The sequence below is a fragment of the Ceratosolen solmsi genome, unplaced genomic scaffold (genome assembly GCF_000503995.2).
Source record: "Ceratosolen solmsi marchali unplaced genomic scaffold, CerSol_1.0 scaffold27, whole genome shotgun sequence".
Classification (NCBI taxonomy): Eukaryota; Metazoa; Arthropoda; class Insecta; order Hymenoptera; family Agaonidae; genus Ceratosolen; species Ceratosolen solmsi.
Genome location: NW_011948426.1, coordinates 4132617 through 4150931, shown reverse-complemented (window position 1 = coordinate 4150931; position 18315 = coordinate 4132617). Strand labels below are relative to the sequence as shown.

At 36.7% G+C, this 18315-nt stretch overlaps 3 protein-coding genes across 5 annotated transcripts; 2 read left to right on the top strand and 1 right to left on the bottom strand.

The window, feature by feature from the left end:
* Positions 1 to 1810: 1810 nt before the first annotated feature.
* LOC105363199 (suppressor APC domain-containing protein 2) lies at positions 1811 to 3932 on the top strand. 3 transcript variants are annotated; one of them, XM_011500822.1, is made up of 7 exons: positions 1811 to 1920; positions 2030 to 2443; positions 2536 to 2885; positions 3109 to 3255; positions 3330 to 3542; positions 3624 to 3766; positions 3883 to 3932. In XM_011500822.1, exons 1-7 carry the CDS (start codon positions 1824 to 1826, stop codon positions 3887 to 3889), a joined length of 1371 nt encoding a protein of 456 aa, XP_011499124.1. In that variant the 5' UTR covers positions 1811 to 1823; the 3' UTR covers positions 3890 to 3932. The 3 variants fall into 3 exon arrangements, with proteins under 3 accessions (XP_011499124.1, XP_011499126.1, XP_011499127.1); XM_011500825.1 differs by having other exon boundaries at positions 1877 to 1924; XM_011500824.1 differs by lacking the exon at positions 3883 to 3932 and having other exon boundaries at positions 3624 to 3770.
* Positions 3933 to 5167: 1235 nt separating this feature from the next.
* LOC105363198 (neurogenic locus notch homolog protein 3) lies at positions 5168 to 9752 on the top strand. The gene is made up of 5 exons (XM_011500821.1): positions 5168 to 5458; positions 6898 to 7017; positions 9022 to 9159; positions 9375 to 9506; positions 9590 to 9752. Exons 2-5 carry the CDS (start codon positions 6969 to 6971, stop codon positions 9652 to 9654), a joined length of 384 nt encoding a protein of 127 aa, XP_011499123.1. The 5' UTR covers positions 5168 to 5458; positions 6898 to 6968; the 3' UTR covers positions 9655 to 9752.
* A 2000-nt stretch (positions 9753 to 11752) lies between these two features.
* Positions 11753 to 18018, bottom strand: Unr (cold shock domain-containing Unr). The gene is made up of 11 exons (XM_011500820.1): positions 17964 to 18018; positions 15776 to 17202; positions 15130 to 15309; positions 14825 to 15015; positions 14539 to 14749; positions 14238 to 14464; positions 13845 to 14106; positions 13525 to 13761; positions 13227 to 13438; positions 12367 to 12954; positions 11753 to 12057 (listed from the first exon to the last, which is right to left on the bottom strand). Exons 2-11 carry the CDS (start codon positions 16163 to 16165, stop codon positions 11889 to 11891), a joined length of 2667 nt encoding a protein of 888 aa, XP_011499122.1. The 5' UTR covers positions 16166 to 17202; positions 17964 to 18018; the 3' UTR covers positions 11753 to 11888.
* Between the last annotated feature and the right edge of the window lie 297 nt (positions 18019 to 18315).

Here is an 18315-nt window from a genome sequence, read left to right as displayed (position 1 = left end):
TCCCCTCTTCTCCCCTCTTCTCCCCTCTTCTCCCCCTCCCCCACGCCACTCCCACAAACTACGTCTTTTAAACTTGCAAAATGTTGTATTAATTATCGTTGAAATGTGATACTTTGAAAGGTATATTCGTTTAAAAATGTATTCGTTGAATGTTGAAGGATAAATATAGTTAAAGGTACTTTTAATGTCTCAAAGTTTCGTTGTTTTTACAGCCCCGATCCCGAAAATCCAATTCCACTTAATCTTAAAATTCGCTTGAAAACGCGCGTTATTTTATTATTACATTATTATTACCAAACATGGTTGTTTTGATTGCGTAGCCGTAGCGAGCGCCGACTTTAACCCGAGTAACACGTAAATATTTTCTGCCACCGTGACCGCGCTCTCGCACATTCCATTCCATTCCCAATGCCCGATCGCGCAATACTTTAATCGAGAAATTCCGAGTTGTCTTTGCGCAACGTTGAGCGCCTACGAGATCCAATGTCTCGATGCCTAGTGCCTCGCCTCGGCACGATTATCAATATTCGGCTCATCCTCGTCGTCGTCCTCGTCGTCCTCGTCGTCGTCATCAATATCCGATTATCGGGTTTAGCAGCCGCGAAACAGGGTTGCTCGTTGGTTGGTTCGTTGCTTGATATTCCGTTGTGATGGAATGCGCATGGGGCAAGCGATACGCGACACCTCTCCCCTCCCATTAAACGCAATAAGCCAGGGATTATGTTATTGGCGTGGAACGAGAACGAGAGACGGTTCACCGAAACCATAAGAGGCCGAGTGCCGAGGCGTTGGGCTACCGCTGTCTGAAGACCAATCAAGTCGTACGTCGATGATGACGGCCGAAGCTCATTATTCTTCTAAATATTATTGCGCATCCGTCTCTCTTAGCTACGAGCACTTTTTATTCCGCGATTATGCCCGCTATCTTATTATCTATTATTATCATGTCCCTTTGGGCCGCGCAATGTCGAAAAGCGAGGGAAGGAGATTTAAAAGATGGAGCGGTTACGATCGAGATCGTACGATCAGTCTCTTCCTCCTCTGGTTACGTAGCCCGATCGGTTGATCGCCCCAAGTTGAGAGTGAGAGAGACGACGACGACGACGACGACGAAGAAGAAGAAGAAGAAGAAGAAGAAGAAGAAGAAGAAGAAGAAGAAGAAGAAGAAGAAGAAGAAGAAGAAGAAGAAGAAGAATAACAACGGCTACTGCCATTTCTACAAACGTTCGCCGGTGGGTTGAGTGTGTTTGCGTTGCTCTTGCAGGCAGGCGTTTGCCTATAGCGAGACGAAGGTAACGACGAAGACGACGAAGACGACGAAGACGACGACAAAGACGACGACAAAGACGACGACAAAGACGACGACGACGACGACGACAAAGACGACGACGACAACGACGACGAGGTGGAGGAGGGGGAGGGAGAGAGGACGAAGGAGAAGGAGGAGGAGGAGGAGGAGTAGGAGGTGGTGAAAAATCGTTGCAGTGGTGGCGGCTGCTAGCAGATACGCCTCGATGCTCGAACGTTTAGGAACCGACGAACCGACCAGCTGGTAAGATCGTCCGGCCCATAGATCATGATCTAGGGCCGAATTGGCGAGTTGTTTTTCGGGCGCGCGATCGTTCTGGCGGGGCCGCACTTCACTCGCTCGGCACTCTCCATTTCACTCCCGCCCCGACGAAAGTCCAGAATCGCGGCGGGTGGCGAGTGGTAGTGTCGCGAGGATCGGTCGAGGTTAACGACTCGTCCTTGATTATCGCAGTGGTTCCAAGGCCGATCGTTGATTTATGACGAGGTCCGTCGTCGTCGTCGTCGTCGTCGAGATGGCCCAGATGACCAAGTCCAGCATCGATGGGCTGCCGAAGCATTTTGTCTCAGCGATGCGGACCCTCTTCGACATTATGGATGACCAAAAGACAGGTAGGTAGGTAGGTCGGTGGTGGTACCGCGTGCGCGCGCGCGCACGCCGACGGCCTCCGGAGAATAAACATATGCTTATGGCGCGCGCGTTGCCGATTATCGTTCGCAGGTTACGTCAATTACTCGGATATAGAGGTGCGTTGGCGAGACGATGGCTCGTCGGGGCTGCCCAAGGGTGTTCTCGATGGCTTGAAGAAGGTCACACCGCCGAACGGTCTGCTGTCGTTCGAGAGGTTTTGCGCGGGCTTGAAGATATGCCTGCTGCACGCCCAGGCGGAGAGCGAGTCGAAGAAACTCGAGTCAGGTAGTAGTCAGCCGCCAAACAGGCCACCATCCGCCCCGGTCCTCGACAATCAGAGCAAAACTGTTTGGACATCGCCCAACACCGCGGCCATACGGCCGAATAACGTTATATCGCAGCAGAGAACGCTTAGTATGCCACAGCTACCTGGCAGAAAAGAGGGTAACGCGCCGTTCGACGTTGAGGCTAGGATTTGCCCGGCGGAGTCGAAGCTTATGAAAGGTAGCATTGGGCCCTCGGCCTTTTAATTGTTTAATCGGCCGGGCGCATCGAGTGGAATTTCTTTTAAACGCGTTCTGTTGGTAATGCCGCAGTGTACGGGCCGCCAAAACCACCTCGCACGGGTGCAGCCCTGGACAGCCGAGTTTTAAACGCGGACAGGAGTTTCGACAAGTCGGAGATTCGCACAGCCTTGCAGAATTGGCAAATGGGCCTTATGATGGGGGCGGACAAGGCGATAAGCGATAAGCGTCAGCTGGTCGGTCCAAAGTATCGTGTCGACCCCAATGCTTTGCTTCATCCAGCTAGAGTATTAGGAGATGGTAAATCCATCGATATTCAAAGTGCCCAGCAATTAGCCTTACAGACGCAAAGTAAAAAGTCACCTAATCGACATAGAGAGCCAAGACGACATACTCTGCAGAATGGCATCGATTATAATATGGTAAAGCATATTTCTGTCCGGGTGGCTTACCCATCTAATAACACAATTAGAGATATGGGATTCTTGTGTGTGTGTGTGTGTGTGTGTGTGTGTGTGTGTGTGTGTGAGGGAGAGAGAGGGAGGGAGGGAGATGGAGAGGGAGGTGGCGTTGGGAAGCCTTAATAATAGATACTATTGTTGGAATAGTGAATTGTTTTTCCGACAGCCTTTTGTACTTTTGTAGATGAAGCGAATGAAGCAAATAGAGCAAGAGAAGGATGTGCTGCTGCAAGGGCTGGCAGCGGTCGAGAAAGCCAGAGATTGGTACTTGAAGCAAATTTCTATTACGCAAGAGAAAATCAAGCATTTAGGAAGAATGGGCTCGCACGTGGTAAGGATTGCATTAACGAAAGCTGGCTCGTGCCCAAGTTGCAGCTATGGACGATAATGTTGATTTGTGCTCAGGAGCAGTGGACCGAAGCTCAGCAAGAGAGACTCGAGCTGCAGAGAGCGAGAGTGGTAGAAGTCAATAGGCATCTGGCTGCGCTGATTAGCAGCTGGGAAAGAGGCGGACTGCCCTTGCACATGAATCTAGCCTTCCTTAGTACTCAGTCGTCGGCGCAGCTGCAGCAGGACACGCTGTCTAGATTAAAACAGCAGAATCACAGATTAACCGAGGTACGTCAGGTTCTTTATATACGATACAGCGTGTGTGCGTAGTGCGCAGGACCCATAATGTTAAAACTTTTCAAACAATAGGAGGTTAGTAAAAAGAGTCATCGAATAGCACTTTTAGAGCAAGAGAAGGACGGCCTTGTACGCGAATTGTACGATCGTCAAACAGGAATTGTACAGTCTAGGAGATCAACCATGATTCACGAGCAACACGATCAAACATTCATGTAATGAGAATTTCACGTGTGTCAATGTGTCGTTGCTAAGACGAGAACAGAGAAGCACTTATTTGCTTAAAATAATGCTCGTATAAGAAATGATTAGAATTTTGCTTTTCTTTCAGAATTTAAGGGACATGGGGAAAGCCGCGTGCGCTCGACGAAACATTCCAATGAAAATGCGACTCAAGACGGGACGAACGTGTGACCAGGAAGAAAGAAGTTATTACCTTATTGAAAAGTCAATATTTCGGTTATTAATAATAGTATTTTTATAATTAAATCATTGCACCGCGGAATATATTGTAAAATATGTTTGTTACTACGGCCCCGACCGTACTTTCATCAAATTTTATATTTTTAAAGATTTTTATAGTGTTTTCATGGTTGTATTGAAATGTGCTTATGGCACAGCGAGACGAGAGTCTAACGTTGTGAAATTGTGAAACGATCTACCATTCAATTATTCTAATTAAGCATGTATCGAAAGATCATTACGTTACATTTATTTTTTCAATAAATTATTATTATCATCGACGACTCGTTCTAAAGTAAACGTAATTTTATATGCACACACACGCGCGCGCGCGCGCGCACACACACACGTATATATATATATATATATATATATACAATTCCTGACTCGTGTCATTGTGTAAAGTATATAAATAACGTTACGCCCCGTAAATATTTTATAAGAATTTCCGTAATTTCGTGTTGACATATTTTTTCTTTTCTTTTTTTAGTTTTATTTTACATGACATTTTTTATCGATAATACATGCCTGTCCCGAAGAAAAAAAAAGGCCAAAGTTTACGAAGATAAGATCTTTCACGTTTAAACGTACGAGAAAAGTATGTTTAAATCATAATACGAACGATTATTTTCCATACACGATTCGACGTGGAAATTAAGGGGGCAAACGCGTAATGTACAGACCTTCCCTCCCTAGAAGAAAAGATGCACACTCTTTGCCGAGGATTTTCAAATTATTGACGAGGCAAAAAATGTGTTTTGAAAGTGCGCTACTGGTGGGAGTGAAGCGAGCGCGCATAAGATAAAACAAAGGAAGAGAAAAGAAATATAAATATAGTCGTGGCGCGGGTGGGGAAGGGACGAGGGGAGAGAAAAACAGGGGAGTGATTTAAAAGGCAGCGCCTTTATGTAAACATAAAGAAAGAAGGGACGCGCAAGGAAGATGGGATACGAAGAAAGTAAAATAAAGAGTCGCTGGAAGGGGTAGATTGAAGTACCGAAGATCGAGAAAGTCATGCGTTACAGATGCGTCGGTTCTGGTGTGGGGCGGAGAAATAGAGAGGGAGGGAAGCCGAGCCGAAAGGGAGAAGAAACAGGAACGTGTTTGTCGTCGTTGCTCTCGTGGGGCAGTGAGGCGCGTATGTGGCCGACAGCTGAGAATTGACAGTCGTCACATCCCACGCACGACTCCTTCATTGGTTCGATGGTTGTGAGAGAAACCGAGGAAGAGGATACTTGGCTTTAGTTGCTCTGCGCGCTCCACCACGTCAACATCCGCGCGCGCGCGCGCTGTGCTTCTTACTTATTTTAAGATTATACTTATTAAAGTATATTCTTCCTTTTTTTCAAAGTTTTTGTTCAATTAGCTACTCGCCATTTTTTTTTTTACATTATCGCTGCTGTTGTTTCGCCTCGAGCCTCCGTAGTTCATTGCACTTGCACTCGGTGAGGCTTTTTATCTCAGTCGGTTAGTTCATTCATATAAGAGGAAAGAAAACAAAGAGCCGCGTATTTCCCCGTTACTTGCTCGGCACATTAGTTTTTTAACTTGCATCGCGCTTTTATTTTTTTTCTTTTAATTCTTCTGTCTCTCTCTCTCTCTCTCTCTCTCTCTCTCTCTCTCTCTCTCTCGGTTGATGTATGGTGGTGGTCAAGTAATGTTTGTTGAATTAACTGAATGAGCCATAGCAAAGGGCGATCGAATAGCTTCATCTCGCGACTATTCGACTCAATTTTTTATCGATAAACATTACTTGGCTTCTGCACGAATTGTGCCGGAGATTTATTTATTTTTATACGGATCGATGATAAACCAGTGTTGAGAAAATTCTCGTGCACAATGTGACTTTTAATTATTAAATTAACCACTTATGGCCTATTTATTGATATAGATGTCAATTTTGTATTTATTGTGAAAAGTATTTTTTAACAACAATTTGGTGAATATATAGAATATATATATATATATTTTTTTTTTTTTTTTTTTTTTTTTTTTTTTTTTTAAATTAATCAGCTTATTATTGGTGTTATTTACAATTAATGTAAGAGACGATTAATTAAATTGAAATGCACAAAGTTGGCCGATTAAGAAAATAGTAGCGTTGAATTTTTCTCGCAAACTTTCACACTACAAACATGCTACACGGCAAATTTAATAGTAAAATAAAGATATCAAGACGTAATAATATATCATATAGATGTGTCAGATTTGCCTAACGCTTACTTAAAAACTTGAATTATTGAAAATTTTAAGAACTTTCTGATTAATAAAAGCCTTAGGTATTAATAGGCTTATTTAATTGAGCTGACAGTGCCGTTAAAGTTGGCATTCGGTAATAATAATCCGTCGGCATTAAAAATCGTTGAATTCGTTGAAGTAGGAATATAAGAGTGTCGGAAGTAAAAGGCTATCGTCCTAAATATCCACATAATCCTAACGATCTTGCAAAATTATAAATAGTGCCTAGTGGTTAAAAACGAAAAAAAAAAACGAAAAAAAAAAACGAAAAAAAATTGCAATATAGCCGCCGTTGCTTGTCGAAACTAAAATCTAATTGTCATTCGCAATTGGATAAAGTGAGTGCCAATAATTAATAGCCGAGACTGATCAATGGAATGGAATATAACAGTAGCAGTGGTAGGGCAATGGCTTTGTCAGGGAGTGATAGGAAGGAAGGGCTGTGCTACCGGAGCTGATAAAATCCGCGCGTACCATTACGATTTGCATGAGCGTGTAAAAGTGGGAAAGAAAGCGGGACGATAAAAGGGTTTGGCGAGTCGTCTCGACTCGACGCTGCAGCCATTTCTTACGATCGTAAAGCTACGAACTATGACCTCCAGTGCACGGCCGCGTTGACTTATCGGTGTATACCTACTTATTTCAGATCACACCAAGTTCGACGATCTCCCTTATCATCTTGGTGTCTCGGTCGCGCGAATTTCCAATCCTACAGCCATGCGGGGACTTATGCTGACGACTGCTCTCTTCCTCCTCACATTATTAGGTACTTCCACCATTTCTTCTACTTTATATTTAATATTATTCTTGATTGGTCGAGGGGTGGGGGAATGGGTGATGCAGGGTCTGGGAGGAGGATCGCTCCTTACGTTTGACAATTATTTCTGTATACATTAATGTCGTAATTTTTTTCTCTCTTTCTTTTTTACTTTGATAAACTAGTGAAATATTTTGTAGCTGATAATGTCGCTGGGAGCACAATCTTTGAATGCATAAATTATCAACTAATAATATTTTGCCAAACCGTTCATTCTGCCTTTGAATAAAACAGAGCCGATATATATTTTAGTTAAGATAAGCCAATGTGTAGAAAACATACTTCTATGATCACAAAGTTTCTTGCTACTCGACCTTTGAAGTATAATTAACTTCATTATTCCATATACTTAATAATAAAGACACGCGTAATAATTAATTTAATTAATTATAATTTTTACGGTTAAATGCCTTAGGTATTTGCGAGTATTATTTTACGAAGATTTGAAGCTGCTTTTATGAATTTTTTTAAAAATTTTTTTTTATTTCAAGCTCGAACGTCACTTCATACGTGGGTAAGTTTATAGGGGAAAGGAAACCTATAAGGAAAACAGATTATCGTGTTTGTTTAGAATTTTGAAGATTTATTCTTAAAAATGTTTGAATAGGTACCGTAATAATTTCACATTTTGTAATAAAAATAAATATTATATTTACATGCATTTTTTTTTTTTTTTTTTTTTTAAATAATAATAACGTTTGATGATGTACATTATAAGTTTTTTCGTTCTGATATTTTACACATTATTTACCAAAATTATAAAAAACGCATCTTATCGATGAATCAGATTTTATAATGTTATAACAAATGTATTAAAATGTTTATGTAGAGCAAAGCGAGTTTGTTTCGCTTCAAAACATAGTAAGGCATAAAATATATAAAAACAAAAACTATTTATATTTATATTATTTTTTAAAGTATCGTTTTCATTTGTTTATTTAAATTAGTTTATTCAACCTAAGTACAAATTAAAAAAAAAAAAGAAAAAAAAAATATGACGTATGCAATTTTGCAAGTACACCTCGTTAACATTTCTTTACTAAAACAAATTGAAGCTCAACTGTGACATCCTTTTTTTTTTTTTTTTTTTTTTTTTTTTTTTTTTTTTTTGATAATTTTTATTAAAGTTTAACTTCAAATGAATGAGAGACTTATTTTGACAAGCAGTGTTTAACAGAGTTGACTTTCACACCTGCAGTTTGAGTTTATTCATTTGTAATTATTAGCTGCAGCTAACAATTTTGTTTGTTAGCTTAATTAATTAAAATAATCGTAAAATGGGTAAAAATGTTTGTCGTTTATACGCACTTTCAAATGATAAAATGTAATTTAACGTATAAATAAAAATGTAAATATGGGATTGCTTTGCTTCTTTTTCTTTTGTTGCCGTTGTTCTTGTTGTTTACAATCATCTTTTAAAAATATGTTCAACCATTTTTAATGCCACTTTTAACAACAATAAAACGTGCAAGTTCGATAGAATCGTTGCAATGGCTCTGTATTTCTAATTGTAAGAAAAATAAAGATATAGCTAATCCAAAACTTTTATCTGAAACGTTGAAGAAGTATGACAATAAATTATCCGAAATTATCTCATATGCGGGAAGCACGACGACGATTGCATCCGGGCGATTGTCGTATGCGCCCTTTCTTATCGTTCTCTCTTTATCCTATCTATTGGGACACTAGATACGTGTTAGAAAGAATAGAAAAGTAGAATCATGAGCCAAGCGATAAAAGATGAACATTATCACCCAATTTTCGTTCTATATATATATATATAATTATTATAATTATAATTTTTAATTTAATTAATGCTTTTACATAAAATACTGAATTCCATGGTTTCTCTCTTTCTCGCAATTTTCAATTTTGAGCTTACGCTTACGCGGAAGGGAAAAAAAAATTTCTGTTCTATGTTCTCTTATCAAGTTTTTTCTTGAAATTTTTAAGGAATGCAAACACACGCATGCGAATTAGATAAAATGGGAAACGGATGCAGAATTTCCAGCGGCCAGTGCTCGTGCGGTTACGGTTGTAAAGCCGAATTCCGATATCCTAATATGGAAGAATGCAAACTTGCTATTACAGGTAAAGTATGGGAATAAAATTATGGTTTATTGGCTCGTTTCATCTTACTGCTTCACGTCACAATTCATAAAATTGTCATGTCGGGCAGTCGTGCGCCTATGCAAGCAAACAAATCATCAAAAAAATTGTTTTTTTTTTTTTTTATTATAAAAATTACTTTTAAAATAATACGATTAATCAAAGATGTGCATGATTTTTTTCAATATTATAATTAGGAGGACAACGAAATTCTTGCTACAGTACAACTAGGTGTATGCACGGAGGCAGTTGCCTTCAAATTACTTCTGATCCTGGATATAAATGCTTATGCGAGGGAACTGGATTTTTTGGTACTCGATGCGAAAGACGTAAGCATTAATTGCAAGCAATACAGATAAGATAAGTATTATTATGGGGATAAGAAATTTCATTTAAAATAATGATTTTTCAGCATGTCCAGGGCCTGAGAATCCACATTACCGAGGACCTTTTCCATACGAGTGCGTCGTTATTTAAAAACCCTTGTTTGTATATTACCAATCGAGCATTTCTAATGAAAAATATTCTATTGTCATGAATTTTCTAGATTTAAAAATTTTGTACATAATAAACATATTAATAAAAATATATATAAAGAAAAATTGAAAATTAATGTTTTTTTTTTGTTTTTTTTTTTATGCTTCTTTTTTTTTCCTTTTTCATTTTTTTTTTTTTTTTTTTTTTTTTTTTTTTATAACAAAATACATGATTTTGCATAAAAATCAAATTACCTTAACAGAAAATTACACAAGAAAATGAATGAATTTGATTTCACTAAATTTTCACCAAATGTACTAAGGACACTATTAATATCGTCTTCATTCTGATGCTTCCAATGTTTATTTGCCAAAGGAGGATTTACAATGTGGATATGGTATGGTGTGTGTGTGTGTGTGTGTACGTGTGCGTGCGTGCGTGCGTGCGTATGTGTGTACACGTGTTTCTCTCTCTCTCTCTCTCTCTCTCTCTCTCTCTTGATTCTATGGGATATAAGATAAGTTACAAGCACCAAATTCCGTTTTGTGTATGCTTTTTTTTATGCTATGTTTGTTTGTTTTCTCTCTTCCTCATTCACGCCTCTCTTTAATATACTTCTTCTTCGCACTATATTAATTTTAGACAAAAGAAATGTCACCATCCATTCGGTTAAATTATTTTTTTTTCTCATGTTTTTCATTTTTTTTTTGCTTATATCAATTTTTTAATTGTCGACAGACAATGGTAATTATAATTTATTTTCAAAGGAATCTTTCAGTATAACCTTCTTTATTAGTTTTATATCGAGCAGAAGAGATTTCCCTCGATTTATCTCGCACGATTGTTTGTATTTGTCGAAAAGAAGAGCTTAAATGGAAAGGTCTGTAACTCTAATTTGATTTTACAACACGAGATTGCATCAGGAACTTAACGACAGATTCATGCACGTGCGTGTACGAACGCTTTAATTGAATTACTATTTATTTCTTTATTTATTTAATTTTTTTTGCTTTTAAAATTTTTTTCTATCTTTAATTTAAATCGGGATTTGTAGATTTAATCAGGCAATAAGGTTTCTCGATCGATGAAAGTCTCGTACACGCACGTGCACTCTAAGATTTTAATTTACCACCTCATTTTAAATATATTCTCTAGGACGAACAAATGTCCGGCGTAATGTCTTTTTACACGTTTCGTTAGATACCATACATCAACGTAATAGTCGTCGATACATGTGCAGAGATTCTAATTTCTCTGACCCTTTTCGTTTTTTCCATTTTTTCGAAGTTTTATTTGATTTCCTTCAGAAATGTCTTTATTTTTGTATTTCTTCAGAACTCACTTTTCTTAGCTAGAAAGAAAGTACGATTCGAAGAAACGATAACGTAAAAAATAGTATCAACATGTACGTATATTTTTATAAAGACAGACAGGATAAATTTCATTGTCGCAAAATTACAAACAGACGGCAGCAGTGAGCCTGCCTATTTTAAATTTTTAATGTTTTTTTTTGTTTTTGTTTTTGAACGACGTTATTAAGTTCGTGCTAACTTCCCATTATTATTATTATTAATATTTATTTATTTATTTATTTATTTATTTATTTATTTTTTTGATGATTCTCATTGTTCGCGATATTTCCACGTTATTCCTGTCGCACGTTGTCCGGTGTTTTGTTCTTTCATTAATTTTTTATTTTCTCTGACTTAAAAGACTAAATCGCTTTCGAAATCTTCCAAAACTTACTTACGTATGACAATTTCACAAATAATCAACAATGTTTGGCGATCTGCTCGCGATTTTAATTAATTTAATAACTACAGTGTATTTGCATGAATTGTTTTGTTTTTTTTTGTTTGTTTTTTTTTTTTTGTTATTTTTTGTTTTTGTTCTGTTTTGTATGTACGATGAGAGAATAAAACACTTTCCCCTCGAATAAAAATAAAAAATAAAAAAAATATAGACTCGTTGTCCAATTAGTCGCCGCCGACTATGCGCGTTGTCGTTACACATTTTTATATTTGTTATAATAAAGTGTCTTGGATTTGGCAAATGTTCTTAGTTTCGCGTTTCTTTCATCTTAAGAATAAAATTATAATGATAACAATTATTATTTATTACAATAATCTCGGCGTAGACACGTGCATGGACGAAAAAAAGGTAAGGTAGGTATGCAATCCGTGGTTATGTCTTTACTCCTTGCGTTTCTGTCATATTAGGTACAACGGTTAACATTATTCTTCGATGGCACCTGGTTTGCGTTGAATCCTTTCTTGACTAAAGCCATAGGTTCCGTCCGGACCTTTTGGTTGTCTGACTACGGTTAATTTCGGCCCAGAATCTTGCGAAGGAACAGTGCGCAGACTTATTAATCGTTCTGGCCGCTGTTGCTGTATTGCATCACTGCAATGGTAAATATTATCGTTTTATTCTGCTGATAAGCCAATATAAAAATTTCCTTATTCCTATTTGACAAAAGTACGAGCTAACAATATACCTAGGAGCTTAATAAAACGGCAATCGCGGCTGTTGCCGTGAAAAATCGAGCTATTGCAATTATATTGCGCTGACTTGAACGTCAAATTATGGAAAATCCATGATAAATAATTAATTATCTTGGCAATTAAGTGTCCAATGTCACGGATTGAATTAAATTTTGCAATGAACGCAAGGGACGGGAATCACGTTGAATCGAGTTAACTTTATCCTTACCTTAAGCGCACAACGTTACACGCCGAAGACTTTCCGGAGCGTTGATTTGTAACCAAAACGAACTCGACTTGATCGCCCGGCTGCAGTTTGACATTGTTGCACACCTCGCTCATATGGAAAAAGAGTTTCTTGCCCTCGTCCACCTCGTAAGCCAAAAAGCCAAAGAGTCCTTTGACGGCATCGACGGTTGCTCGGCGCTTTTTCCGCACCACTACGATATTGCAGGCGTGACCTTCCGAGTTCAGCTGGAATTGTACGGGATCGCCGATCTGCAGGAGCTCGCGCTTGTTCGACAGACCCATTATGCCGAACTCGTACTCCGGTGTTTCTTCTTCCTCGCTCGTTGGATTGACCTTTATCAATCCGGCGTATTCCGCCTGCTCGGGATTGGCACTACGCAATGGACGAGTCACGGTACCGTCCAGGACCTCGCTACACACCGTTGGTCTCGGAATGCTCCCTTTAGGTAGTATTTGCACGAACTCCGCGGCAATACATCCACCCGAGCCTCGATTATTGTTTCCCGAGATAATGCTGCACTCGACCTCCGAGCCCAATACCAAAAAGCTCGCGTCTCCGTTGAAATTGCTGGCAAAAAGAAGGTTGACAAACCAAGGATTATTATTTATAATATGCTGATTGTAATTATATATATATATATATATATATATACACACACACACACATACACATATAGTTTTATTAGATATTGACAAGCATTTGTGAACAGAAGTTGGGCATTCAAAATCAAATGAATACAATAATAATTAAAATAATTTATACGATTTTTTTGGCGTCTTATATATATATATATATATATATATATATATGTATACATATGAAAATTTGTTAACACCAACCTAAATGGGAAAAATATTTCTTTATCGTGAGTTACTGTTTCAATAAAGCCAAAACCATCTTTGAGAGCAGCTATAAAGCCTGGAATCATTTCTCCCATAAATTTTTTATTACTATTTTGGTTTTGAATTTTTTCTCCGGCCGAATTTAAAAGTGATATATTTTCAGCAACGTGCTTCTTATTAGATTTCACTTGGCAAATATTGAATCGAACCTATCGATAGAATGCACATTACAAGGATTAAAAGAGTAAAATTTTTTGCTCTTTACAATGACTTAAGAAAAGCAAACAATACTCACTTTATCATTTAGTTTTGGAATATTTTTAAAATTACAATCTTTACTGAAGAAAATAATGTTTTTTTCTTGTTCGTCCTTCAGGTAGCCTATTAATCCAGGCTCGTTATCACTGATTTCTTTAATTACATTACCTAACACATTGGATTCTATTATAGTTTCAAATTGTACAGTACCAGACGGTAAGTGTTTCAATCTAATACCACTTTGTCTTGCATTAGAAAATGACGAAGAAGGATCCTGGAAATTTATTCAATGAAAATTATAATTCACTCTTGAAATCACGATAATAATGAATTAACGAATGATGATAACTTATTTACCTGTATAACTGTGAATTCCACTTCATCGCTAACGCATATTTCTCTATCAACATCTAACACCTCGTTAAAGTGAAAAAATAATCTGCCTTCGCGTTCAGCACAACGAATAAAGCCATAACCATCCCTTAAAGAAACAATAACACCCTGTTCGCGTCGTTCACCGGATACCGTAAAAGATTCAGGTAATAATGAAATTTCTGTAGCCCTTTTTAATTGATCTCTAGTATCTGTTGCAATTCTAAACTGAACCCAGTCTCCGTGTCTAAAAGCATATTTACGTCAATAATGATAAATGTAGGAAAATTATAAATTTTTACATCAAAAAAAAAAAAAAAAAAAAAAAAAAAAACAAATAATAATAAAAAAAGAAAAGAAAGCAACGATTCAACGAACCTTAATGTAAAATCACCCTTTTGATCTTTGTCACCAAAAGATACCTCGACTTCAGAGTGATCAGGTGCTCTATAACGAATGCGGCCTGGTAGTGGATCACTTTGCCTAGCTAAGAGACTCCTTTCAAGTGGTTTCAAAATTTGCCCTTTGATAATTTCATCATTTATTTCCTCGAATATAATAGATCCTGGTGGCAACTTTGTTATATTACGTGCTATTTCTTTTCCCTGAAACAATTCGGGATAACTCAAAACAAAATTACTATTAAGTATCGAATAATATTGCACGTCTAATGGTCATAATTTTTAGATTGTATAATAAATTCAACATCATCACCAAGTTTTAATTCTTCGTTCATGGATTTAGCTTCGCTGAAGTGGAAGAATATTTCTTTAACAACATCTGCCCGCTCAATAAAACCATAGCTTTCTTTCATTGAACATACTACACCACGATAACGAACAGGATGAACTGGATTTTCAAATCTGATGTGGCATGCTCCTAAGTTTCCACTGGGAAAAAAAAAAAGAAACGAAATAATTATTAGGTATAATTGAAGAGCGAATTATTGCTTATGAATTACTTACCGTTGATTTGTAGCAATTTGAAATGAGACTTTATCACCGTTAAGGAGAGTTACATTTCCTTCGACATCATCTTTGGTATATGGTAGAAAAAAACATTCGCCTCTATTTTCATAACTGATTCGGCCTTGAGAATCACCAGTTGCTTGTAATTCTGTTGTTACGTTACCTGTTACTCGTTCTTCGCTTAAAACCTATACAAAATATCATTTAACAATTATCCAGAGGTATGTAAATTATACAATGTAATTATAAAAGTTACATAACATATGCTAATAAAATTTATCAAGAATTATCAAAATTCTTACCACTTCGGGGGCAATTTTACTAACAGTACTTGCAATTGGTTTTCCAGTTCTACGATCGTATGTCATTTCAAATTCTACAGGATCTCCAATTTTAAGATGCTCGATATTACCACTAAATTGGCTAAAGTGGAAAAACAACCTTGCTTGCCTTTCACAACATTGAATAAATCCGTAAGAATGCTGTATGTAAAAAAAAAAAAAAAAAAAACAAAAACAAAACAAAAATTACTCAATCATATATTATGAGGTCGTTGTTAATGTTACAACTAGTTGGTAAATAAATTGAAAAAAAAGAAGAAAAAGAAATTAAATGAAACTTTAAAGTGAATTGTAAAATTTGCAAATGTATTTTTAAAAATAATATTTTATGCACGTCAGCCAATCATAAAAATTGTAACTCTTTATTTATCGTAAAAAATTTGTTTTATTACCAATTAAATTTCATAGTCACTAAAAACTGTGCTATAAGAGCTAACGTTAAGAATTAAAAAAAGTATTTTTATTAAAATGAAAAGAAAAAAAAGATGAAAAAAAAGAATTTTATCTAATGTCTTGCAAAACAAATACTTTATAAATTTAATTACTTTTCTATCTTTTAGACTGTTAAAATCTAAATGAATCGATTAAATACAATAAATGGGAATACCAAAAGTTTTTCAATGATGCCGGTTTCACGTGTGCCTTGGTTCGTCGACTGATCAGATTGATAAGAATTATTTGTTGTCACTGGCTCCCCTGAATAATTCACTGCTCCCTCTAAACCAGTAAATGTACCGATTGGAAATCTCACTGTTCCATTACCAGGAGAAGTTTGTGCGCCTGAATAATTATTGAACGTTGTAGAGTTCTTTCCACAACTTGGAGGCGAGTCCGTGAAATCACCACTGTAATTGGTACCATTGCGATAACTGTTTGTTGGTTGAGTGCCACTGATAACTTTTGGACTTGGAATGGCCATGGACTTGCATTCTAATATTGCTGGGTCAGAGTTCATGATTGGCGGCTGGAAAGTTTTCCACCGAGGATTGTTGGACATATCTCAAATTCTTTATATTTTTAATGATTACTACTATCCCTCTCTTTTATATAATATTTATGTTTCTTTGTCTTTGTCTCGTTGCAGGTGATGGAAATGATCAGTCGAACTTTTTCTTCTGTCCTTAATGTTTTATGGCCTTAACAGCCACTCACGATATTATATACTTATACTTAGAAATTTTAGTCTTTTCAATTATTTAAGTGTTAACATAGATATCACAGAATGGTTCTTGGTACCTTATAACTTCGTTTATGTATTATTTACGACTTTACGAGAACTTGACAAAGAGGAAGAAAGGCTTCTCAAAATGCTGCCAAAGAACTTTTAATACCTTCCCCGCTTTTCTTTATATGGGATGATTAAAGGAAGGCAATGGTCTCGTTGCTGCTATATTTGGTAGCTACCTTATTTTTTTTACGTATCATCGATACCATTCATTGAGAAAGCACCGATCTTCAAGGCAAGCGACTTGTGACTCGTTGGCACTTTCCACGATGAAGCAAACGCAATTTCGCATATAGATTTTTTTACAGTCCCAGAATAGCTTTTAATATGTTACATATAAATAAATAATGCACTAGTTTATTGAACTTTTTTTTTTATCGTATATTACCAATTTTCTAAGAGTGTATAAAATTATCAGCACAATATTCATATGTGCCAACAATGATACTTTCCATTCACATACATACGAGATTTTTTTATAAGTCGGTGGTCGCGTGCCCAACAATTCCGTTTTGATATAATTTTTTAAATACAGATATTGAAGGCATTAAAGAGAAATAGAGTGAAGAGAAGAATAGAGTTTTAGTTTAAACGCCAGTTATCTCTTATAAAAAGTACAAATCAAAAACGTTAAAGATTTGAAAGGATAAATATTGATGACTTGAAAATCCTCAGATGTCTTCAATGCGTGCTGAGTGTGGCTGTGTTGTTTCAATAATTTCTATATTGTCGTTTCTTGTTCTTCGGCTTTTAAAAGTTGAATTTATAATGAACGTTTCAAAAATGTCTTAAACTAACAATTACACAAGCTGAAAATGAATAAAGCAAATTAATAGAACCCTTACGAGTCAAATGCAATGGGTAAAAATGTAGTTTCGCCAACTGTGGAAATATTGTTTTCTTTTGTTTTACCGATCATTGCACCTTAAATGGAAACATTAAAAACGTACAATTAATTATTACAGATAATAAATTGATTATAAAAATAGGCGGTGCATATTTCGTAATTATTGTAACGAGCAACTTATTCAGACACGACTCATACGTCTAGTATTTTAAATTCCATAGAAACAAATTGTTTATTAATTTACAATATTGAAAACACGCGTATGCATAAAGAGTGCATTTTATGATTAAAAAAAGTACAGCAGAAAAATAGTTTTTATTAACCAATTCAGGTTCAATCTGGATCACTTGACTAGCACAAGACGAATAAGCCGTTACGGGAAGGGAAAATGTGTGGAAAAAAAATTGCTCGATAGAAAATTGAGGAAAATCGGTGATAGTTGGGAAATAAGGCAGATTTGCTATTAAATTTGACGTAAGAATTAGATAAAAATACGAAGGACCGTAGCCAGTTGGAAAATTCTAAATTTTTTTTTCACTCGAGAAGGGGAAAAGAGATAGAAATGGCTAAGTGCACAAGTCGTTGATTAAATTTGGCCACCCAATGAGCTTAATCATATGAAAAGTCTTATAAATGTGTACCGTAAATTTCAATACTTCATTTTTGTATTTCTCAGTCCAAAACTGGCGAATCTACGGAATTTAGAGGTCTTAAAAAACTCACCACGACACAGCACAGCACTGACGACATGCCGCCATGTTGAATGTCAACATTCAGCAATCGCATACTAGTTTTGTCTCCCTCCATCGCCGGTCTTGCGATGTTGCCATCTGTTTATTCTCGATCTCTCGTTTGAAATGGTCAATCGGGCCAATCAACACTGACCATTGCAAAGATTCGACACTTGCGCAATATGAGGCAGAATTTTTAAAAAATTTTCAAACTATTAATGCGTCTTCTCATCCTGCCAAATGTTCGTATGCTAATTAATTATCCTATTTATCATTCACGGCCTTAATGATTTCATTGTCTTTCGTACCTGACTATTTTACATTATTGGTTTTGAGATCGAGCC